Source organism: Aulonocara stuartgranti (assembly GCF_965226115.1).
Source record: "Aulonocara stuartgranti genome assembly, chromosome: 1".
Lineage (NCBI taxonomy): Eukaryota > Metazoa > Chordata > Actinopteri > Cichliformes > Cichlidae > Aulonocara > Aulonocara stuartgranti.
In genome coordinates, this window is record NC_138939.1 from 8,402,737 (window position 1) to 8,426,654 (window position 23,918).

General features: G+C 37.4%; 1 protein-coding gene across 1 annotated transcript in view; it reads left to right on the top strand.

The window, feature by feature from the left end:
* Nucleotides 1–23,918, top strand: part of chst8 (carbohydrate (N-acetylgalactosamine 4-0) sulfotransferase 8) — a 180,908-nt gene that overhangs the window by 34,622 nt on the left and 122,368 nt on the right. Inside the window, exon 2 of the mRNA XM_082538104.1 lies at nt 15,998–16,191. Coding sequence (XP_082394230.1) covers nt 16,032–16,191 — 160 coding nt within the window. The 5' untranslated portion in view covers nt 15,998–16,031. The remainder of the gene's footprint in view (nt 1–15,997; nt 16,192–23,918) is intronic.

The window sequence follows — 23,918 nt, forward strand, 5'->3', positions numbered from 1 at the left end:
CCGTGTAACTTTTACCTTTTAGCAGCTAAGAAAATATAATATTATTTTCATCATTATCATATTATCTCATCATTATATTCTATGAAACAGACTGGTAAAACCAGAGAAAATGTGTGCGTCAGAAACCTCCCAAAGATCTAACAAAGCAGATGTGTATCTAGCAGATCAGAATGATGTTATATGACCTTCCTCCTGGCAATATGCAAAACTACTTTGACAATAAAAAAAAAGGTGAGGGAGATTAATATATTCAGCACTATTGATTTACATGTGAAGCTAGGTGGGAACATGAAGAGCTAAAGGCAGTAAATCCAAGCAGGTCAAGGTTTAGTGGATGCTTGAAAAAAAAAAACAACAACTGAGGTTTAATGAATTCTTGATTGCATCCATTGGGGGGCTAAAGAATTTAAGCCAAGGTGACTATACAATAAAAGAGAATAAAATAAATGCAGAGGATTTCTGTGGTAACATTTTTTTTCTTCTTCAGGTTTTTCTTTTATGTTGATGATACAAACATGGACACATGTACACCTTTAAATGCAGATTGCAAAACTATTTCATTAGCGAAGCGAATGCATTCCTATTTACAATTAAGGAATTAAGCTACTGAAATCTGCTGAAATTACTTAATCAATTAAAAAAAAAATGCTATATTTAATGCAACAGTCTTCATGACCTATGTATGATGGCCAGTAAAACTGGAAAATTGGACATTTTTAAAAAGTGTTTGAGCAACACAGAAATGTTTTTTAGAAGTATTTTTTCCACTCTGATCCTCAGTGTTTCCGACACAATTCAACATTCAAGTTTGTCACTGAGCTGCTTAGACCCCTACAACCTGGATGACTGATAACCTACATAGGAGTTCGGGAGTTTCTCCTTTAACCAGGTGGACCAGTTTTCAGTTGAGGGCATGGCAGGGATTGCAATCGCATGACAGGATATGGAGATTGCAGATTTTAGTAGAACCTGAAGTAACCTTGTTGACATTGATTATGCAGCAATTTGTTTTTGGGGAGTGTTTTTATAGAGTAGCAAAAAAATAAAACAAAATTTTAAAAAGCAATAAAAAGAGGAAGAAAAGAAGGGAGCAGGGTTAGTATTCCACTAGGACTTATGTTGAAAATGTGTATTAACATATGGGATGTAAATTATTATGCAATGAGGAATTGTATAAATGAGCATGCTTATTGCTTCTTTGGTACAGTGACTTATCCTGCCTTTCTGGGAGGATGTGTGGTTAATGCGCTTCACCATTTTGCTCCATGCTCCATGTTTTGGTGTGAGTATATAGCATAAGCTTAGATAAATGTGTGCATTCACCCTGACTCCAGCCTTGACAATTACATTGTCACAAGTCAATCTGAAATGAAGGACAGCTCAATGTCATCCACATATATTTAAGTTTGTGTTTTGTAATGGGAAATTTATAATTAGAGCTATTTGTATTTATTAGAGCTTTTCTGTTACATTTTGTAACTTTTTAATATATTGTATTATTTACTTTAGTTACTGTTCTTACTCACTTGGAAAAACTGTGGCAATCAGCACCAGGTGAGGGAGGCTGTTGGCCCTGCCCATAGGCAGATACCAGGGATGCTCAGACATCCAGTGGAATTTTACAGCCACACACCTGGACTATGACACTTCAGACACATTCCACTTAGGCTTGTTTGTCCAAAGGACATTGTTCCATAAGTTTTGTGGATTTTTCACATGAAACTTTACAAAGCTACACAGTGTTATCATGTTCTTTTAGAGAAAATAGAATTTCTCTTGGCAATATTAACTGAGGCCTGTTGAATTTTAAATGCAGCTCTTGTTTGCAGTTTCTCTGAGCATTGGGGTGAGTTTGCTGGGATGTTCATTTTCTAAACACATCAGAATTCTTCAGACCAGCAAATTCACAGAACTTTCATAGAAGTGGTCAAACTTGCTGATCATCAACTAATGCTGCTACTTACTTTCTTGTTTCCAATGGAAGCAACACAGGCTGTTTTTAGTTTTTTTTTTTTAGTTTGCTTGTTTTTTGTTTGTTTGTTTGTTTGTTTGTTTGTTTTTCACAGGACTTAGGTGTCCTATGTAGTTGTGAATGCTTATAGTCATGGCCACATTTGTGATCCTTTTTTTTTTTTTTTTACATAGTTTACTGTAGTTTACAGAATAGATGAGTGTGTGTTATTGTCTTTTTTCCATATGGTTCAACTGGTTTTAGTCATGATGGCAAAAACTGTTTAGGATATTCTGGACCCGGATATTCAGTGACTAGCTAGTCTCCAATCTATGTGTGTATCTCAGTATCTTTTTAATGCAAATTACAGGTTAAGTTACTGCACTGTTCCATCCCATAAAGGATATACAGGATATGTCAATGTCTATGATATCTCTATGATGCACGTCACAAACTGAGACAAGCGTCTGACCTGTGAGAAATACTTGTATGTGTAGTTGTGCAGATGCGTATGTGTTTGCTTCACTGAATTTTACATTCCATTAAACTCGGACTTTGTCTGTAAAGTTGTTTTTACACAACCTTCTTCTTGATTAGTTGCTCCTCTTTGACAGGTCCAGAGGCTAAAAATATTAGGAATACCTTCTCAATACTGAGTTGCACCAGCATTGCACCATCTGTCTCTCAGTATGTCAAGGCATAAAAATTTGTATGCCTGTCTCCACCCTTGGATCTATAACCTGCTGACTGAAGTACATTTGGATAAAAATGGGCTATGGAAGTCAGCTGGTTTCACCTGGCCATTCTGTTCGGTACAACAGACCTTCTGCACATATCTTTTAATTAGCTGTGAATTGTTGGCAAGTTTCAGTGCATCTGTACTAAGAAAAGCCCATCAAGTGTAATTACATGAGTTTTAGATGGTAATGAAGGCATCAGATAATACAGCCTGTTTACCAAATTAGCCATTTGTCTGGTATATCAGGGTCAGGTGTGTTGCTGGTAGAGAAAATTGGCTGCAGCTTTGACCCCAAGCCCAATCAAACTAGAAAAATGTTTTTGTCTTTAATTACACTGAAAATTTCAAAATGGAAAAGAGCTGCCAGAAAGCTTTTGGAAAACAGAAACCACAAAAATGTCACACAGTCCAGAGAAATAGCAACACCTTAATTGGCAACTTTGCAAATAGAAGCGGAAAAGCACTTAATGATCACATTGTAAGCAATACAGTCAATTTAAAGAAATTGAAATTCTAAATGAAAACCAAAACATAATGTGTTTTTCCTTTGCCAATGTTTTACCTCTCCATCATGCTTCCTTAATTTGGCTTATATTTTTCAGTATCTTGGTGACAAAAATCCAAGACAAAATAAGACAGACACAGAGGAACAATAATATAATAAACAGTATCTCACTGGTTAAATAAAAATATTTTTTCTGAAAGAAAATAAATTGTTTTAAACGGCTAGTTTTCAATAGATATGTTTGCTTGTGATTTATCTGGTCAGTGAGCTGCTGTAGGACCCAACATATAAATAGTAACTAATCTGTAACCTTATCTGAGAGGTGGGTAGTAGAGTACTGTAGTGCCCCTTGGCAGTTATTGGGGTGACATGATATGACAAGGATGTGTTATGTTTGAGCATGTCTGATTGTGTTGGACCTGCCATCACCTGCTCTGCTCTGAGCTGGTATCTATCCTGAGGCCATCGTAGCAGGTCACCGTCACACAGCTTTCTCATTTGTAATTGAGTTAGAATGTGCTTTTGGTGTGGCAGTGCTTTGGTGGCCACTGTAGTAGGCATGGGTACATTATATACGTTCAAATTATTCATTTGACTTTATTTCGTTTTTGCAATGAAGTCATAGGAACATCTGTGGTGTTAGATTAATCTCCTAGTGAGATTAATGTAACACGTTTTTGTTCGAAATTTTTCAGAACACCAGTTCCAAGTCTCAGATTTGTAGACAACCACTGACAGGGCTCATCTATAGCAGTGAAGTTGGCTTTACTATGTCAGTTTAATATGTACAAATGACAGGTTTTACTGCCATTTTCAGCAGCAGCTGATTATTCGCAGATGAACAGAAGTATAAATAACAAGCAATAATTATATAGATGAATTAACATGTAAATAAAAAGGACAATCACAACATGGACATTTTTCCCCTTGTGTAGTGATGGAAAAAATCCACAATTCTGCACTTTGCGTTCTAGCTTTAATCTATTCTGAAATTATTAATTCAGGGTTCTGGCACTATCATTTTAGGACAATGGCACCTCTGCATGTTGCTTTTATATGAATAAACAAATCAGTCAGGTCATTGTGTGGAAATACTTTGCCGTCTTGCTGCTGAATAGGGGAACCCTTCCTAACATGTCTATGGACCCTTTCTAATAGCAGACAGCTGTGAAAGATAGCTAGCAGGATTGATGGCTGATTGCAAAGGCTCATCACAACAGTGTAGCAAATGCATTAATTCATCCTAGAGATCACCGGCTGTCATAAATAAAGACAATTAGAAGCCCTTTGAACATGATCCTATACCAGCTCCCATTATACGCTTGTCAAATTCCCTTGCAGATAATCATTAATTTATGAAGCATGCCTGGCAGCAGCTTCCCTTTTTTTTGTTTACTAGCCAACACTTTTCTGTCTCACTGTCACACTAGAGAGACTATACAAGAAAGATATAAGAAATAGCCTGGAACATTTTCTAGAACATTTAAAATGCGGTAAAGTGGGTAAAGTGGGAAGCAGTTTAAAGTATTTAGATAATAAAAATGGACGGCTTTCTTTGCCAGTGTGTGTTGTGAGGCTTTCAAATTCACATGCAGTGATTACTGCTCATTTATAGGCCAGTCTATATAAAATCCAGCAAATCTGAAGAGAAGTTCCCACCTGACCCTCTCGGGATCAGTTGGAAAGTATCCAAGCTTACATGGGGCGAGATGCAGAGTTGACTCCGGACAGGTTGTCAGTCTGTACAGAATCAGCTGATCAGAATTTAGCAGTGACTTAAGCAGTTTGAGTGCTCCGGGAGAGTAGAAAAGGACTACATAAGAATCAGTATCCATCCAATATTCCAATTTTTCTTCTGTTAAATAACTTCAAAATTACTCACGGCACCTTTAATGTTAGTGTCAGTTTCAAAAAATAATCAGTCTTTTTTTTATGACTGGAGTCAAACACTGAAAATCATCATCATCCCTGTTACACAATATACACATATATGTCAACCACATAGGTCACCAACTTTGCCCAGGAAAGAAACTGACTGTGTTAACACCCAGCTCTTGAACTGTTACTGACTCTAAGAGTGTGAGGCTTTTAAGTTTGATGGAGATGGAACACAGGAACAGTAGCTCACAGTCACCTTAAAACTCTGCATTGACTGAGGTAACGACAAACCAAGAGAAGATACAAGAATACTGCCATACAGTTTTTCCACAGTAACATCAGCAGAGAATGAATAATGTAGCTCCAAGCTGCCTTGTAACTGATGTTCTTACTTTAAACTGAAGCTTCAATCAGAACATGGCACTGCTGCATGACACTTCAAATCCTGTGGACCAAAAGAGCCCATTGGCCTGATTTTATATAGATTAAGGAAGTAATTAATCAATTAGGTAACTGTCTATAGAATATACATGCACCATTAAACTTTTAATGGATGTAATATTAAGGTAAAAACCTTACTAGTCTAATTAAATACTATATTCTGTAGCAGAACAAAACTCGTTACGAGAAAGTGCTCACATTAGCAGATTGCAGTAATGGCTCAGTAGTGAAATACTTTATATGCATGTAAACCACATGTGTTTGACTGCCACGGTTTTGATTTTGAAACTAAAAAGCAAAAGTCTTTGATGTGTATTATACATGAACATCAAACACAGAATCATCTCCATTACCGGTCTGACACAGAATAAAATCTTTCCCTGCACAAAATGGGACACATTGTGTCATTTCTTGGCATATACATCTGTTTGGAAGCAGAGTATAAATGCAGTGCGTTACAGATGAAGTGTTGTTTGATCTTAATGAGATGTTTGTGTCAAGTTGTGACAGGTGTACTGATTTTATTTTCATCTTTTTTTCATTATTTCAGATTAAACTGGCTGAGAATGCATTGTCTTTTCCTAGTTCGTCTCTGCTTTATAGTTAAAGTGGAATTAGCATGTTAAAAGTTTGTTTTATTTTGTTTTATTTAGTTACATTTTTTTGGAATAGTTTCATCATCATGGTGATCACTCAGGATAATAGTTAAATCATACACAGTCACTGGATATGTTAGTAGCAGGGGAAAGTCATTGTATTACCAAACCACAGGATTAAAACACTACTTTTTACAGTATAAAAACACTCCTGCTTCTCTTTGAGGCTGTCGAAAGAAAAATAGACCATTGGTATAATATTACACTCTAATAATGCAAGTAAACAATCATTTCCTTCTAAAGAATTTCCTTTTAAAACACTTAATCATAGTGTAAAATAAACACACATCCTACAGTATTAATAATTATATAAAAGAGATTAGCCCTTTTTCTTTTTTCTTCATTTTCTTCAGAGCTGTGAACAAATGTTTAGGCACTGTGCCCAAGTTTTTCAATGGTGGTAAAAACCTGCTGTTTTTTCTGGCACCATTTTAGCTAAAATGTTGATAATGCTTCTGTGAAAACAAACATTGCTGTACAAAAAGGGTAATATCAATGTTAGGAAAAAAATAATTATTATAATAAGGAAAATTTGTCACGGGCCTCTAGAAGTTGATGCCAAAGGTGAATATAATTAGTATCAAGAGCTTCATTTGGTTTGATTTAAATAGAAAAATGTTTCAGGTATCACAGTGGTGAGTTAAGTTTTTTCTTGAATTATAATAGATAATAATTGATAATTAGTTTCTTTGTTTCTTCATTTTTTATTTTTATTGTAAATCAAGTTTGGGGATTAACTTAGAAATACACTTAACTTGCACAGTAAAACTGAAATGCACAAAACATTCTCACAACAGAGATTTATGTGACATTGTCTCAGTTTAACAATGTTAAAGTGGCCTCTGAGGTCAACCTCTTGCTTTAGGTAACACAAAAAATAAATAATTAAACCCAAGTTACTAAAATCAGCATTGACACATATGTAAGCTTTTTCACACTTTGCCAACTTTATGTACCATTTCCACTTTGTCGACTGGACTCTGGGATATAAAATCAAACTTCAGTTTATGTACTTATTAAATATTGAGGCAGAAATAACAGTGAGGTGTTTACCTGACCCCGATAGTTTGTACAAAGGTAAGCTGATGAAAATATGAGGTGAAACTTAAAAAAAAAAAAAAAATGGAAATGGAATTGAAGACCTGGAATGACTTCCTGTGATAAGATTACATTCTGTGGTTTTACACTGGCAGTGTGAATGACACTGAGGTATAAAAGGTCAAACCCTCTTTAGAAAACTAGGTAAAAAGATAGCATCTGAAAAAACTCAGCTTTCCTATCTTCCAATAAAGTCTTCCACAACTCTGTAAGTAAAGGATGAAAATTGAGTCAGCTGGATGGTAACCATTTTAGTTTTTCCATGCAGTGGAAGATGGATTTAATTTAACAAAGTGTTGAATGATAAGCTTTAAAACCCACCTTACACTAAAAAGTGAAGGTTAGCAGAATTCTGCAATGAGTCTAGTTTAACACCGGATTTATCACATATGGGGGCACTGTTGACACCTTGGCATCACATTTAGTCTTACTGGGTAGATTTATATTAGTGAGAAAGATAAGTTTTGGTAATTGATATATTTTAACCCCAACCATTATCATCTTCTTTACCTAATTAACTAGTGTTGGTGATTTAAAAAAAAAAAATTTAAAAAAAAAGCAAAACCAAACAACTTTGCATCGTTTATAGCTTGTACAATAGATAGGCGTGTGTGTCCACATATACTAGTTTTCTTGTAATGTAAACACAATGCCACTGAAAAGTATTTGGCCCTTTCATGATTTTTTTGTATTTATTTTTGTTTTAGCTCCTTGCATATTTGTCACAATTACATGATTCAGATAATCTGATTTTTATATCAAACAAGATAACTTAAGTAAATACAAAGTGCAGCTTTGAAATTGTGATTTTATTCATCAAAGGGAAAAAGCTCTCCAAACCTAACAGGCTCTGTTAACTAATAACTTCATCCACCCTTGGCAGCAAGAACTGCAATCAAGCATTTGCAATAACTGACAATGAGTCTTTCCAGTGCTGTGGATGAAATTTGGCTTACTTTTCAAAATTGTTTTAAATTAGCCACATTGGAGGGTTTTGAGCATGAGCGGTCTAAGGTCAGGCCAAATTAGAATCAGAATCAGAAACTTTATTGTCATTGTCATGAGAACAACGAAATTAAGAATGGTCCCCGATCATTGCATCATCCCTAGCAATATCAAAATATAAATAAAACAATAAAATTCAATAAATAAAATAGATAGAATACTTAAAATACTAATAAGATATAACAGTAAAACATTCACATACATTCCCACACACATGCTTCAGACCGTGCATAGATTAACACAAGAGTGGCATGATGGACATTTTTTTGTAGTATTCAGATGTGTTATTGCAGTTGGATAACAGCTGTGTTTGAGTCTATTAGTCCTTGCTCTGATTGCCCTGTACCGTCTGCCTGAGGGCAACAGTTCGAACAGGGAGTGGCCAGGATGTGAGGTGTCTTTTATGATGTTTTGGGCCTTTTTAAAACAGTGGGCGTTGTGTAGAACTTCCAGTGTGGGGAGAGGGCAGCCAGTGATCTTTTGGGCGGTGTTAATGATCCCTTGGAGTGCTTTCCTCTGAGCCCCTGTGCAGCTAGTGTACCAGATGCATATGCAGTAAGTTAGAACACTCTCAATGGTGGCTCTGTAGAAGGACACCAGCAGTCTCTGTGTGATGTTATTCCTCCTGAGAATTCTCAGGAAGTACAGTCTCTGTTGGGCCTTTTTCAGCAGCTCGGAGGTGTTCACACTCCAGGAAAGGTTCTCCTCTATATTGACTCCCAGGAAGCGGAAGCTTGCCACCCTTTCTACACAGTCCCCATTTATGAATAGTGGTTGGATCTCTGCCTTTTTCCTTCTGAAGTCTATTATGAGTTCTTTGGTTTTTGAAGTGTTGAGGAGGAGGTTATTGGCCTTACACCATGACGTCAGCTGCTCCACCTTGTCTCTGTACGTAGACTCGTCTCCCTTGGAAATGAGCCCCACCACTGTGGTGTCATCTGCAAATTTCACAAAGATGTTGCTGTGGTGGCGAGGAGTGCAGTCGTGTGTGTAGAGAGAGTAGAGCAGTGGACTGAGCACACAGCCCTGGGGTGAGCCAGTGCTGAGACTCAGGGCTGAGGATGTGTGATGGCCAACTCTGACTCTCTGTCTACGGCCCGAGAGGAAGCTATTGATCCACATGCAGGTGCTGTATGGAAGCCCCAGGTCTTGTAGCTTGGCCACCAGTTTGTGTGGAAGGATGGTGTTAAAAGCTGAGCAGTAATCCACGAAGAGCATCCGCACATAGCTACCATGCTCTTCCAGGTGAGTTAATGCAGCATGGAGTGCTGTGGCTACAGCGTCTTCCGTGGATCGGTTTGCTCTGTAGGCAAACTGGTGTGGATCCAGGCTGCGGGGCAGGGCTGCTGTGATGTGTCTGCGGACCAGCTTCTCAAAGCATTTCATTACCACTGGGGTGAGTGCCACCGGTCTGTAGTCATTCAGGCCGGTGATGTGGGGCTTCTTAGGCAAGGGGACTATGGTGGAGGACTTCAGGCAGAGTGGGACAGTCGCCTGTGCGAGGGATTTGTTGAAAATCCTGGTGAAGATCCCAGCCAGCTGTCCTGCACAATCCCTCAATATTCGACCTGGCACACCATCAGGACCCGCCGCCTTCCTCGGGTTAACAGCCTGCAGCATGCGCCTCACCTCGTGCTCTTCCAGGGTGAGGGTGGTGCTGCTATGGGTGGCGTGTTGCTGCTGTGGCTCCAATACCTCCGGTACCCTGGTCTCAAAGCGGGCAAAGAAGATATTCAGCTCCTCTGCCAGCTCCAGGTCACCGTCCGCAGCTCCGAGATTGATCTTATAGTTGGTTAGGTGCTGGATGCCTTGCCACACCTGCCGGCTGGTATTACTCTTCAAATGGTCCTCGATCCTCCTCCTATAGTCCCCCTTTGCCTCTCTGATGCAAAGATTTGACTTGTGATTTAACTAGGCTACTCCAGTCTTCTTTTGTCTTCTTTGCTTTTTTGTTTTTGCGTGGGGACATTCAGAGGTGCCACTGCTCATGTGTTTTGGATCATTGCCCAAGTGTTTTAACCTGCAGGGCAAGAACTGATGGCATGAACTGATGTCTTCAGGTTTTTGTGGTAGAGAGCATAATCTAAAGTTCCATTAAGTAGAACAAGTCATTCAGGTTCTGAAGCAACAAAGCAGCCCCAGATCCCACTACCACCACGATGTTTGACTGTTAGTATGATCTCCTTTTTATGAAATGCTAGTTAGTTTTATACCAGATTTAACAGGACTCAAACGTTCCAAAAATGTTTACTTTTGTCTTGTCCACAGAATATTTTCTCATATGTCATTTTTCTTTTCGGGGGGGGGGGGGGGGGGGGGGGGTAAACGTAAGATGAGCCTTTTGTGTTTTTTCTGGTTATTAGTCATTGTAGATTTTTCCTTAATAAATTAAATAATACTTTTAAAAAAAATCTGAAACATTTAAGCATGACAAATATGCAAAAACTAAGAAATTTTGAAGAAGCAAATAACTTATACAGGTTATATACAGGTTTTCAGTAACCTGTATTTGCATGGTAACTGTATGGAGTTCACAGTTGGCTCAATGTTCTAGCATATATTAATATGGCAGAAACGTCTGCTTGTACCCGCTTGTTGCCTCCACTGCTCCTGCTGTGAAGATGAAAGTGAAGAAAATGTTAAATAACACAACCGCTGAGCACAGAGTTTTACATCTTCATTACGACCATATACACAAAGATTTCTTCACCTTCACACAGAAAACTTTTAGAAACACCTTTCACAGTTTGTGCATGAGATGATACAAGCTTGATACAAGCTCCAAGTGTTGGAAGACTATTGTGTTGAACTGAAATGATGCACCCTTGAGTACATTCACCGCATTGTAAGAAATAAAAAACAGAAAATGCATTTCTCTCCACACCTCTGTGTCAAATGTAAGCTTGCCTTTCCATAATAACAAATACTTATTCAAAGAAAAAACAATTCTCTCACCTTTTGATTGCACTTTTTGCAGTTTATCTTTGCTTGCATGGTTTCTCTATAGATTGGCATGAAAAAACATTCAGGCCAGTGTTGTCAATAAAAACCAAAACATGGATTGGCATCTAACTAATTTATCCCAGGCACATGCAAATGAAGTCATGTTGTTCATTTCGATATGGGTTCTACTGCTGTATCTGTTAGGTGACGGCTGTGTGCAGGCAGGAATAGGACCCAAGGTGCAGACTCCAGAGACAGACGTGAACTCAAAGAAGGCTTTAATTTAATACTCAAAATATAACAAAACTAAAAAAACTCAAAACAAACTTAAACTAGAGAAATGACAGAACACACAGCTAAGAAAACGGTAGATCGCGACCCAGACACTAAGAAACACAGGGCTTAAATACACAGAGGGAGCAATCAGGAAATGAGTAACAGGAGGGAAACACAGCTGGGGCAAATCAGAACTGACGAGACCAAAGAAGCGTAACCTGAACACACTGAGAAAAGACGGAGACCTTCAAAGTAAAACAGGAAACACATAACACAGACTGAACAAAGACACAGACTCACATGCAGGCACTACAAAGGGAACAGAGACGTGGGAACAGGGCAGACACAAACACTGACTGAACAAGGGGATATAGGAACTTAAGATACACATAGACGCGAACTAGACAAGGGGATGCAGGTGATAGGGGAGACAGAGCAACTAAAGAAGACAGAGACATAAGCCATAAGACAGAACTCAAAGAAACCAAAAACTAGACAGTATAAATAATATCATAAACTCAAAAACCCTGGGTCGACGACCCAGGCATCCTAACAGTATCAGTTCAGCTGCTATCTGTCCAAGTAAAGTATCCCTATCATTTTTATCTTACTCTACAGTGGCAGTTGTTGACAGCATGTCAATAATTTTTATTTTTAATGTAGCTTAGAATTTTTCTGGTCATCTATAGTGACCTTTCTATAAGTTAAGGGCTTTGGAAGAATATTTGCTACTGGTCGTGTTACATGTTTGATACATACCATCCTTAGACTGGTATTGCCTCCTATGACATCTCTTTTAAAAGATAATTCTGTTTCCTTCTGTTCCCTAAATGGTAAAAATGACACTGCTGACCACAATACAAGTACAGGGTGGGCCATTTATATGAAACGAAGCACACCATTGTTTTTCTTGTGACATTAACAATAAGTTTGATGTGTCACATGGCCCTCTTCCTATTGAAAAAACAAAAGTTGTATCCAAGATGGCTGACTTCTAAATGGCCACTATGGTCACCACCGATCTTGAGGAGTTTGCCCCCTCACATATACTAATGTGCCACAAACAGGACTTTAATATCACCAACCATTCCCATTTTATTACAGTGTATCCATATAAATGGCCCACCCTGTACTCTGATTTGCAATAGTACTACAAATGAGATAAAGTTCTGATTGTTTAAAGCAGTACCTGTGGTGACTTACTGACTGATTGATTTATATGCTGTGTGCACTTCCTGATGGATACATTACCAGTCAAAAGTTTGGACACACCTTTTCATTTAATGGTGTTTCTTTATTTTTACTACTTTCCACATTGTAGATACATACTGAATGCATTAAATATATGAAGCAAGATATATGGAATTATGTGGCAAAGAAAAAAATGATAAATAACTCTAAATATGTTTCATATTTTGTCTCATTTGAGGACCGCCCCAAGAAAGGAAGAGCTAGGGTCACCAACCTCAGAAATTCCAAGTTAACAACACCTCAGATTAGAGCCCAGATAAATGCCACACAGACTTCCAGTAGCAGATACATCTCTACATCGACTGTTCAGAGGAGACTGTGTGAATCAGGCCTTTATGGTCAAATAGCTGCTAAGAAACCACTAAGGAAAAGGAACAAGCAGAAGAAATTTGTTTGGGCCAAGAAACACAAGGAATGAAGTGCTGCACCAGATGGCCTGGCGTCCACAGTCACCTAACCTAAACCAAATTGAGATGGTTTGGGATGAGATGGACCGAAGAGTGAGGGCCAAAGGGGCCAACAAGTGCTCAGCATCTCTGGGAACTCCTTCAAAACTGTTGGAAAACCATTTCAGGCGACTACTCACTTGAAGCTCATTGAGAGAGAATGCCAAGAGTGTGCAAAGCAGTAATCAGGGTGACTATTCTAAAGAATCTAAAATATAAAACGTTATAAAAGTTATTTCACTCTTTTTTTATTTACTACATAATTCCCTATGTTTTCATTTGTAATTTTGATGCCTTTAGTGAGAATCTACAATGTAAATAGTCATGAAAATAAAGAAAAAACAAACTTTTGACTGGTAGTGTATACAATACAAAACAAACCCATATACTTCACGCTACAGATGTGTGTTTGCACGCAAACATGGTGACATCTTACTGGCTGTTGAATTACTGTAGCATTGACTCACATTTGATTATTTGCTTGCATATTATATTTGAATGTCTTGCTTACATGGCTCCTTGTTTCTATTATTCAGATCTCTTTCCTAAGTCATAGCTAAACCTAGCTGGAATCCATGAAACAGATGCAAAAAAAAGATATAAAACAATCATTTTTTTTCTTTTGCCAACAGCTGACGAATCCTTTGAGAGTTTCAGTATCAGTGTTGAAGCACCAAAATCCTGTGTGTGAAAAACCTAATATCCCTTGTGGACACCATCTGAATTAGTTCAGTACTCCTACTCTAGGTGGAACACTGTTGTAACAGTAATGGATCACTGGCTGCATCTGCACTGATGATGAAATGCCAAGGCCCATTTCAGTAAAGGCTTACTTCACCTGACCAATTTTTTTTTTTTTTAAAGATTTTTGTGACACAAAAAACATTTCCCATCCCTTGAAACACAAATGCATCTATCTACATTCTGTGTATTTTCTCTTATTTGCATATTTGATCATTTTTCATTCCAAGTTGATGTTTTGATGTCTTCTTTGTCACTGTTTGTTACCTTGATTATGTAGTGAGATATTGTTATAAGTCCCTCTGGATTTCTGTTTCTTTTGCGTGTTTGTGCTGCATTCTTTTATTTATGTGTTTTATCATCTGTATCAACAAAAGGTAAATCTTGACAGAAATCTTTGTATATTAAAGAATTGCAGCAAACACGTGTCACAACTGGTTTTTGACACTCATTTATGGTTTTCAGTTCTGGTATCAGCACATGGTGCAATGTGAAAGTCAAGTTTTTGACATCCCTCAAATAGAGCCAATTTTGTTCTCTGCAATGGCAACACATGCTCGAGTAGTACCACAGCTCATTTGCATATTAATTTGAAGACAGATGCTACGCGGTCTTTCTGCTGTGTGAACAGACCTTAGAACAGGTCTGCGCCCATGCCAGTCCAACTGGAATTGTGTTTACTTGACTCTATCCTTACAAACAAAACACCGATTTCTTTATTTGGAAGAATTAGGTGTTCTCCATGTTGAATTTCTAAACACCATTAATTTGTCTGACTCAATTAACTTTTTTTTTTTAACTTAAATACATGAATAGGCTGGGGTTTGGGGTGTGGATAAATACCCTGGCTTATTTTGCCTTTGTGAGTCTGTAATCTAGCGGAACTTCTTATGCTGTAGATGTGCACACAGACACCAAACAATTCTGATATAAGTGCTATAATCAGGTTTAAAATTATAGGACTCTATCTTGTGTTCATTTAAATGCAATATTAACCTTCATTTTCAGGCTGCATAGTGGAAAACATCACTCTGATTAGACACAAAAGTCTATGTGGACTGTTGCTGCATTCATTAAAAAAAGGTTCAAGGATATTTACCAATGGAGGAAGAAGTAGATAATTTACTTTAGTAAAAAGAAAAAGCTGTCAAATAGGCCAAATATGAATTACTGTGGAACTTGTCAGTTTTAGTTTTCAAGGTGTGCTCTTACACTAATTCCAAAATTCCTCTGGATATTTGGATATTTCTGAATAAACCTGTAACCAATTAGAGCAATGAAACGCGTAAAATAAGAATAAATAAATAAATAAAATGAAAATGTAAATGGACTATAGCATGCAGGGATGTACTTGTATCAAGCCCAACACACATTAGATAAATGGTTTTGATTGGCCCAGCATGGTGAAGGCCTAGTGCAAATCTGTGTGAACGGGAGGGGGCCAGATGTATTCTGCCAGAACAAATTAAACATGAGTGTTCAGATTTGTTTGGTTCCAGGCTAAAATGCACCATATAAAAGTACTCCAACACAAGGAAGCATCCTGCAAAATGCACTTGTGGGAAGCAAAAATGCAGAAAAAATGCAAACTTTAAAGAATCTGTATTATTGTTTTTTTTTGTTAATCCCTTCCTTTGGTGTATTTTCATGATTATTATTTCTTTATTGATGTACTTGAACAAGACCAGCATTGTGGGGGGGGGGGGGGGGGGGGGGTGGAACTGGGAGTTTAAAGAGACAGAGGCTACTGTGGGTATAGTTGCACTGGAACATATATGATAAATATTTTGGTTTTTAAGGATTAAATGTTTCAGATTTTTTCGACTCTGACAATACATTATTAACCTGTACATTGCATAATATGGACACTATTAATTAGTTAACACTGATAAAACGAATAACTTGATTGCATTTTTTGGTTTAGTAAGGGATGAGCACATTTTAAATATACAGAAATATGGTAACTAAGAGAATATATGTTATTTTCCATCAGTGTTATTTACTGATTTAACTGCAATACTGATGCAAAGAAATGAAAATACTCACACTTTCTTTAATTTTCCTCAGAACTTATTACATTAGCATCTGACTGTGCTACATCATGCTGTGGATGAAGTGGAAGATGGTGGTGGACTCCCTGCGTGGACGGAGAAGGAGACTGCCCTGTTCCCTCTGGTTTGTCCTGCTGTTCGCTGCTGGAGGTCTGGTTCTCTTCATCCACCAGCAGGCTCTGTCAGAGATGGTCCAGCAACAAGGCCCAGGTTAGTCTGTAGTTTCCCTAAAACAGATTTAACCAGTATGGCTTTTACGTTTACTGATATTTTCCCATTTTTAGATATTCTGATTAGCTATTTTTTATATTAACCTTCTTTACTCTTAGGATTTGTGTGTGTGTGTGTGTGTGTTCCACTGTATTTTCTCAATAGGCTTGAAAAGCTCTCAGAAACCTTTTAGGTGTTTTTTTTTTCAAAGACAAAAACTGTTTAAAGTACAGAATAAAAGTAATGACAAATGCTCCAGTCACAAATCCACAGTCATGAATTTGATTATCACATCCAAAAATGGATAACCAGTAGGTGTGTAGTGTCAAAATCAAAGTTATTGATTTAATCAAATTAAAATACTTTAGGCAATAGGAATAAGCAATAAAAGCATAACATTTCATTTAAAATCTAAATAACTGAGGCCCTCACTTGACTTTAGTGAGTGTTTATGATTCATTGATAAGAAAGAGATAAGGGGGGAAATGGCATCCATGAGAAAGTTCCAAGGCAAATCCCACTGCGCTGCTAAAAGAAAACAAAGGCTCATCTCACATTTGCCAAAAAAACCCATCTTGATGATCCTCAAGACTTTAGGGAAATAGTCTATGGACTGTCAAGAAAAACACTTAATTTTTGGTTAGTTTGAATCCCCTTACATCGGGCATAAAAGTAACACAATATTTCATACAAAGAACATGATATCAACTCAAACATGGTTGTAGTAGTGTGATGATGTGAGGCTGCTTTTCAGCTTCAGAAACTGAAGCCAGCTTTAGGCAGTCCTTGCCAAAGTGACTGAAAATACTCCATCCAGATAAGCAGAATTGACTTCTGGATTAAGCTGGGAGAACTCACAATAATGCAGATATACACACCATGCAATCAAACTGGGAGACAGAGGCACATTCCAAATCAGAAAGTAGATTGCATGTATGAGCTGTTATATTATTTGCTTTGGTTTCACTAAGGAGCAGGAAAAAAAAGATGGAGAGAGAAGCAGAAAAAACATTTGTTCCCCAAATAATACCTTTTTCATTCCATCTCATAGAACAAATGGTCAGTTTTCAATCCTCCTCAAGAACAAGGCTCTATATTCAATTTCTAAATGAGTTAAACCTTTATCCTTGCAAAGTGACCCAGTGCCATTGTGCTTGGCACTCAGCGTTAAGAAGATTGGGGTATAAGCAGCCATGATGGAAGAGTGTCCTAATCGTGTACAACCAAGCTGCTTCATGTTTCAGAAACAAGAGATCAGCTGCATACATATGCACAGCTATGGCTTATGCTACAGTTTCAACCAAATGAGAGTGTCAGTCACATTTTTCTACTGCTGTTGGAAAAATCTATGAATTTCATTTTAACTTTGGTATTTTTATTCAGAGACTAAAGGGTGATGTTTCACCTTATTTTGATTTCACAAAATCACTACTTTAAGAACCATGCTCCAGTTGAAATCAAAAGACATCTTTTTTTTTTAATTACCAAAGTCATTTGTGACATGTTCACAGATTTTTGATCGAAGAAAATGATGAACCAGTCAAGGGAGCTTTTTGGAGATACAATCAACATCACCATCAGAGAGCGTCAGAGTCAGAGAAACTGTAATCCACTAAGTAGGCTATCTGCACTATCATGTGTCAACAGCACTGTGAATCATTATGAATATGAGTGGTGTCACACTCCACAGCAATAAGAGCCACTTAGCCAGAGTGGAATCTCTCCAACCCTCTAATATTCCCCTGATTGTCAGATGCTTTCAGGCACGGTGTCAGGTGGAAAAAACGGGCATTTGCAATGACAAGCAGGACACACACGGAAGCACACATGCAAGACAAACATTCACATTATGTAGAAACACAAAAACTATGACAGCCAGTATTCAACATTCATGAGAAATATCTAACCAAGACCCATAAGAGCTTGTAATGATTACAAGAACCAGATGCTTTGTGAAATCTGGTATGAAACTGTGTTGGAGGTGGACCATTACTTTAAAGGAACAATATTTTTCAACAAAAGCACAACACAGTTTGAGGAGGATTTTTTTTTCTAAACTAACAAAAAAACAAAAACGTCCATACTATGCAATGTATACTCTTTATATATGAATTTTAGTAATATTATTATATTATATTATTATTTCTAATGTGTCATTTTATTTTAGCCATGTTGCCAATCTGAGACATGATTTCATTCTTTCCTTTAAATTAGTACCCTGGACAGGTTATCACTCTATTGCAGGGCTAACACAGGCAGACGGATCACCATTTAGACTCACGTTCACACCTATGGCCGATTTAGAATTGCCAGTTTACCTAACACTTGCATGTCTCTGGACTGTGGAAGAAAGTTAGAGTAATCAAAGTGATTCCACGTGGATACCATGAAACATGTAATTTGAAACCAGGACCTTTTGCTGTGAGACAAAGCTGCTAACTGCTTGTGAGGTAGCATAACATAAGCAGCATGGAAAGTGATAGGAAGACAGCATCTGCAGACTGTTCAGGTTTCTTTTAAGTGTTCTTTAGTTTCTGGCATGGCCTTTCAACAACTGTTTCATAAAACATAAGAACCTGGTAGTCAAAATCTCACCTGCTTTATATAGAATTCCACTCACACCTTGACCTCATTAACCTCTACCATTGGGAAAACAGGGTAGACTAAATAACACAGTCTAGACAAAGAAACCAGAATAAAATAATTTTGCCACTTAATAAAACTCATTCACCCAGCTAAACGGTTTGAAAAGTCAATCTCTTCACTTAATCTGACTCATGAGGTTATTTTAAATTAAATAAACAATTTTACACAAAAGAGACACCTTCATTTGGTTACACCCAATTGACATGATCAATGACATCATATCCAAAAAAACCAGGAAGTACTGGGGCGGCCCTTCCCATATACCTGTTTTACACATAGGACCTGCTCAAAGGAACACACATTGGTAAGTATAACCAAACTACATAAACAAATGAAAGATTCAAATCAATTAATGATGAAGTGACATTTAGCTTTAAGAACATTTGCACAGATGAAATGAATATACCCAATGCTACCACAAACAGACCCGGGATAGTGTGTAGCGCCAAGGTTACATATGCTGTGTTTACATTAAAGCATTATGATAGACTATACGATAACAGAACACAAAATAACAATATATGCAAGTGACAAATGAATTCAGTCCTAGCCACTTTGTCACACTGCTCCAAAGTTTAAATGTTTTAAATTGTAGATATTTAGAGTTACTGTTAATTTTGATAAACTTGAGTAAAATAACTATTCATTTGAAATTTTAGAAGAATTTTGAAACTAATTATTCATAGATTTTGTATAACGACATAAAGAAATGGAATGACATGTAGAATACACCAAAACGGAAAAAGGCAATTCTAGATAGCTATACGGTAGAATAAAAAAATTATTCTTAAGAAATAGAACATCTAAGCAATACTAAGTACTGACTTTAGAAATTTAGATATGCAGCAATTTTGCCATTGCCTTATGAATTTGGAGGTCACACAGCAAAAACAATTTCCTCAGTCTGACGTAGTTGGGCAGCAACTAATTCAAACTAGGCTAAGGAAAAAGGTTGCAACTTCACAGTTACACCTATCAAATGTCAGTGCATATGTTTTTAAACTGATGATTATGTACTGGAGAACAAAAGTGTCGTTTTGGGAGCTATGATTAAATAAAGAGGTGAAGTACTGGTGTGGTGCAGTACAGGTGGGTGGGGGTAACATATTAAAGCTAAGAAGTCACTAATAACCAAGGAAGGTATGAAGTATATTCCAGCGTCCTTCTATGCCAGAATGATTAAATACATAATGGCTAATATGTATGTACGTGTAAATGTGTTGTAATGTCTGTTTAAATGCTTTCCCGTGATTATTTTCATGTTGGCTTGAAATAAAATATCTCCCTCTGCTGGTACTGCAGCTTACTGCAACTTCTGCCTGCATAACCATTTCAAACTTCGGAGAGGCAAAGCTAGAAGTAGGCATGGTGGAGTGGCGTTTCTATTACATGCTCTGCCATGATACTGGGTTGCTCTATATGTAAAATGGAATATAGTAAAGATGAGGTACTCTAAAGTTAGAAGACACAAACAAGGCTGAGCTCCACATCCGCACACAGTACTATGACATTACTACAAATGAAGTAAAAGGCTCCCAACATGAACAATTAAAGAAGGTGGAGGCTACGAGCTTCCTCAAGTGAGTCAAAGCTAATAGGTGGCAGCAGCATGTCCTTAATGAGTTCTCTCTTTTGATTAGTAGCCATCTTTTCAAACCAGTAGTGTATGTCTTATGATTCGTTTTGCAGCCTAAGCACATCCTTTTATCTCTTCTACTGTATCACTACTTGGAATTGAAGTAAGAATTTCACTTTACTAAATCATGCATGAGAGACTGTGTGCTGTATACAGAACACAGTGGCTACACAGTGTTCCCAGCCCCCTCGCTAAAGCACAATAAGCAAGCAGTATCTTTGCCTTAAGCTATGGTGCTTCAACCGAGCAGAAGCTCATATCTAATAGAGCAGAGTTATAATACATTGGGTGTCAGCTTTTATCTGCCACCCCCTCCTTCTCCACCTCTTTATTTGGCTCACACTGTACTTAGGAGCTTTGTATCCCATGGTTTAGATGGCCTGCACAATGGTAGCTGAGAAAACTGCTCTTTAAATGGCCACAGTCATCTCCTGAACACTCTGAAGTAATTGTTTAAGGACAATTGGAGGAACAGCAGCCAGTTTTACAGGGAGAACAGACACCTGAAGAGGTTGCAGTTCAGATAAATTGTCTGCACAAAGTTACACCTCTAGGCATTTTTCCAATGAGTCTGACTCCAGCTGCTTCAGGGAGTGGAAGGTTGCCCTATGTTTCACCTCGAGAACCCCAACACAGAGCAATCCACAGATGGAGAAGTAGAGCATCAGCTGCTGCTTGGTTGCTTGTGTATTTATTGGTAAGCAAGTGGCTAAATCTCAGTTTAATTGATAGTAACATGCTATATGCTAATGTTTTGTTTGTTTTTTATTTAAAAAAAACTTAAAACACTTAAAATCTGCAACTAAAAGATTGCTTTTATGACTCTTTTTCTGAGAGGAAAAATTGAAGATTTTAAGGGTCCATTTCTGAACTTAACTGAGTAATGACCATTTACTGGGTGGCTTGGATGGATGTTAAAAACATCTTTTAGTAGAGAAGATATCATCACTACCTTTGATCTTGTTTCATAGTGACTGGCTGATGTTTACTGTAACGGTGGAGTGGGGTGCTGGTAAAGGCCAAGGTCTGAAAATGTCAGTCTCTACCAACTGCCTTTCCATGAATGAAGTTAAAAAAAACACCTCTATATATATATATATATATATATATATATATATATATATATATATATATATATATATATATATATATAATGTCATACACTAGGGTTGTAGCAGTACAGGAAGCAGTGTTCATAAAACAGTGAGATAATGTTTCTTCTACAACATATAAATATTGTCATAAATATTAGGCAGCATGCACACAATACAAATGCATGCAGTTTGAAAAAAACAGAAAGGTAATACATAAAATGTGAGAACATCTTCAGATGGGAATAGTTTTTTATAATCATGTAAAGTGTATTTTGAAACACTACGACTTTCTACAGTAAATAAAAGCAAGGAAAAAATTAATTTGCCTTGGCCATCCCTCTATGTTTATCCACATGGACCTTGCCAGGAACTGGGCATATTGTTTCACGCTTCAAGGAAAAACTTGATCTCTCTGTCAGAGTCCCAGTAATCCCCTAAGCCTTTTCTGTTTGCATAGTCCAATTTAGCTGTCTCTTAATGTAATTAAATTGTGCTGATGACCCTAGGTGCAGAGGAACTGTACTGTGCTTGTAAGCAAATCCACCACAGGATGGAAAATCGCACTGTTATATTATTCCATTTTTCCATTATTTGATGCGTGTGTGCAAAGCTCCTTTAAATAAGTCTGTTTGTGTTGTGTTGGCACAATCCCCTCCATTCCTCCCAAAGCAGGAAGATTGAAAAGCATTGGAAAGCAATACTTGGCAAAGCCAACATCACAGTACTTCTGAACAACCTTAAGTATAAAATTTCCCATAAAACAGAGTGCATTCTGTCTCATGAGCAACTATGAAAACACACCTTAATTGAAATGATGTAGAAGTGCTAACCTGCTTAGTGCTAGGATCACATGACATCTGGCATTAGACATGTGTGGATATCCTGGAAACTATTTCAGCAACTGATTTCCTGCAATCAGTTCTTCCTTTTGCTGTCCACCTCAGGGAATGGAGGAAACCTTATTGGGGACCTTTGGGATGCCCTGAAAGGGAAAAAAGAGACTATTTTAAAGCATGGGTATCAGGTGCCTGAATCACCATTTCACTAGCGTCTTCCAGACCTAGGTCATGTCTATTGGATTTGAAATGGAGCTGCTCAGAGGCAACTGCAAGGTCATGTGGTTTTCCATTAACATTAATGCCCAGTGTTATGCCATGGGAGCCTTGCAGTATAATCTGTTTACCCTGCCACCTGATCCTGCTCACCAGTGGCTTCACTATTTCAGTCTGTACAAATAGATTTGATATTATTTTTTGCATTCCTGCTCTAACAGAGGTCAGTATAAAATAAATAACTAAATAAATAATCATATCTCACTTTAATGATTGTAGCGCATGTATGCATAAATGTTTTTATGTACCCTATCTCCTCTTTAATGAAGGCCTAGTCTCATCAAAACTGTGCACAAACATCAAGCATACAGCGATTGTTAAGATCTATGATTTTTTTTTTTTTAGATTTATTATAAATCCAAATTCTTTGTTGATATTTAAATGTGGTAGTACTATCACTGCGTTTTTGTTTTTTTTTAACATGTCACATTCAACATATGACGTCCATATACAAGTTAATGGTCAGCAAAATTTCTGTCCACAATGGAATTTAGTTTGAGTCACAACTAAATACAAAATGAAGATAGTGCTATCGGCCTGACAAAAACCTAGTAAATAGAGTTGTAAATATAAATTAAATAATAAATAAACATTACTGTAGAGTTCTCTGTTGAACTCTTCTTCACTCTTCAAAGTAAAAAAAAAACACAAAAACAAATTTAAAACAGCTGATGCTGTGCTATCCAGAAAAGCCATGAAAAATGAAACACAAACCCAAAGGAAATTGAGAGCGGAAACAAGCAAATAAGGGAGAGGATGTTGATTGAAATAAAAAAAAGAAGAAAAACATATGCTGTGATCTTTCTTTCAGCTCAGCGGAGTTGAGGATGCATCTTTTGAGCCACTGACAAGCAAACAGGGTTAGAGTCCCTGCTGAGCAGAAGAGCATGGCTTGGCCATCCTGCTGTTGGGGGTGGGGCTTTCAGGTTGCCCTTTTCCATAATACCACGCTGGGTAACATTATGAACTCCAAAGGAAATAAAACAGAATGACGCTGAGCGCCAGGTGGATCCAACAGAGAGGCTCATTTTTGAAAATTTCTTTGAAGACAGTAATCACAGATGTTCCCTCTTGATGCTGTCAGTCTTCCTCAAGCTATGTCACACCAAAAACCGAGGCTGTCTCTGTGACTGTGTTGTAAAATGTGGCATAATGGAATAATTGGGAGAATTTCCTACCAAACACTGGTTGGGATTATTGTTTTCTGTTCATTTTGGTTTTGTTTGTTTGTTTGTTTTT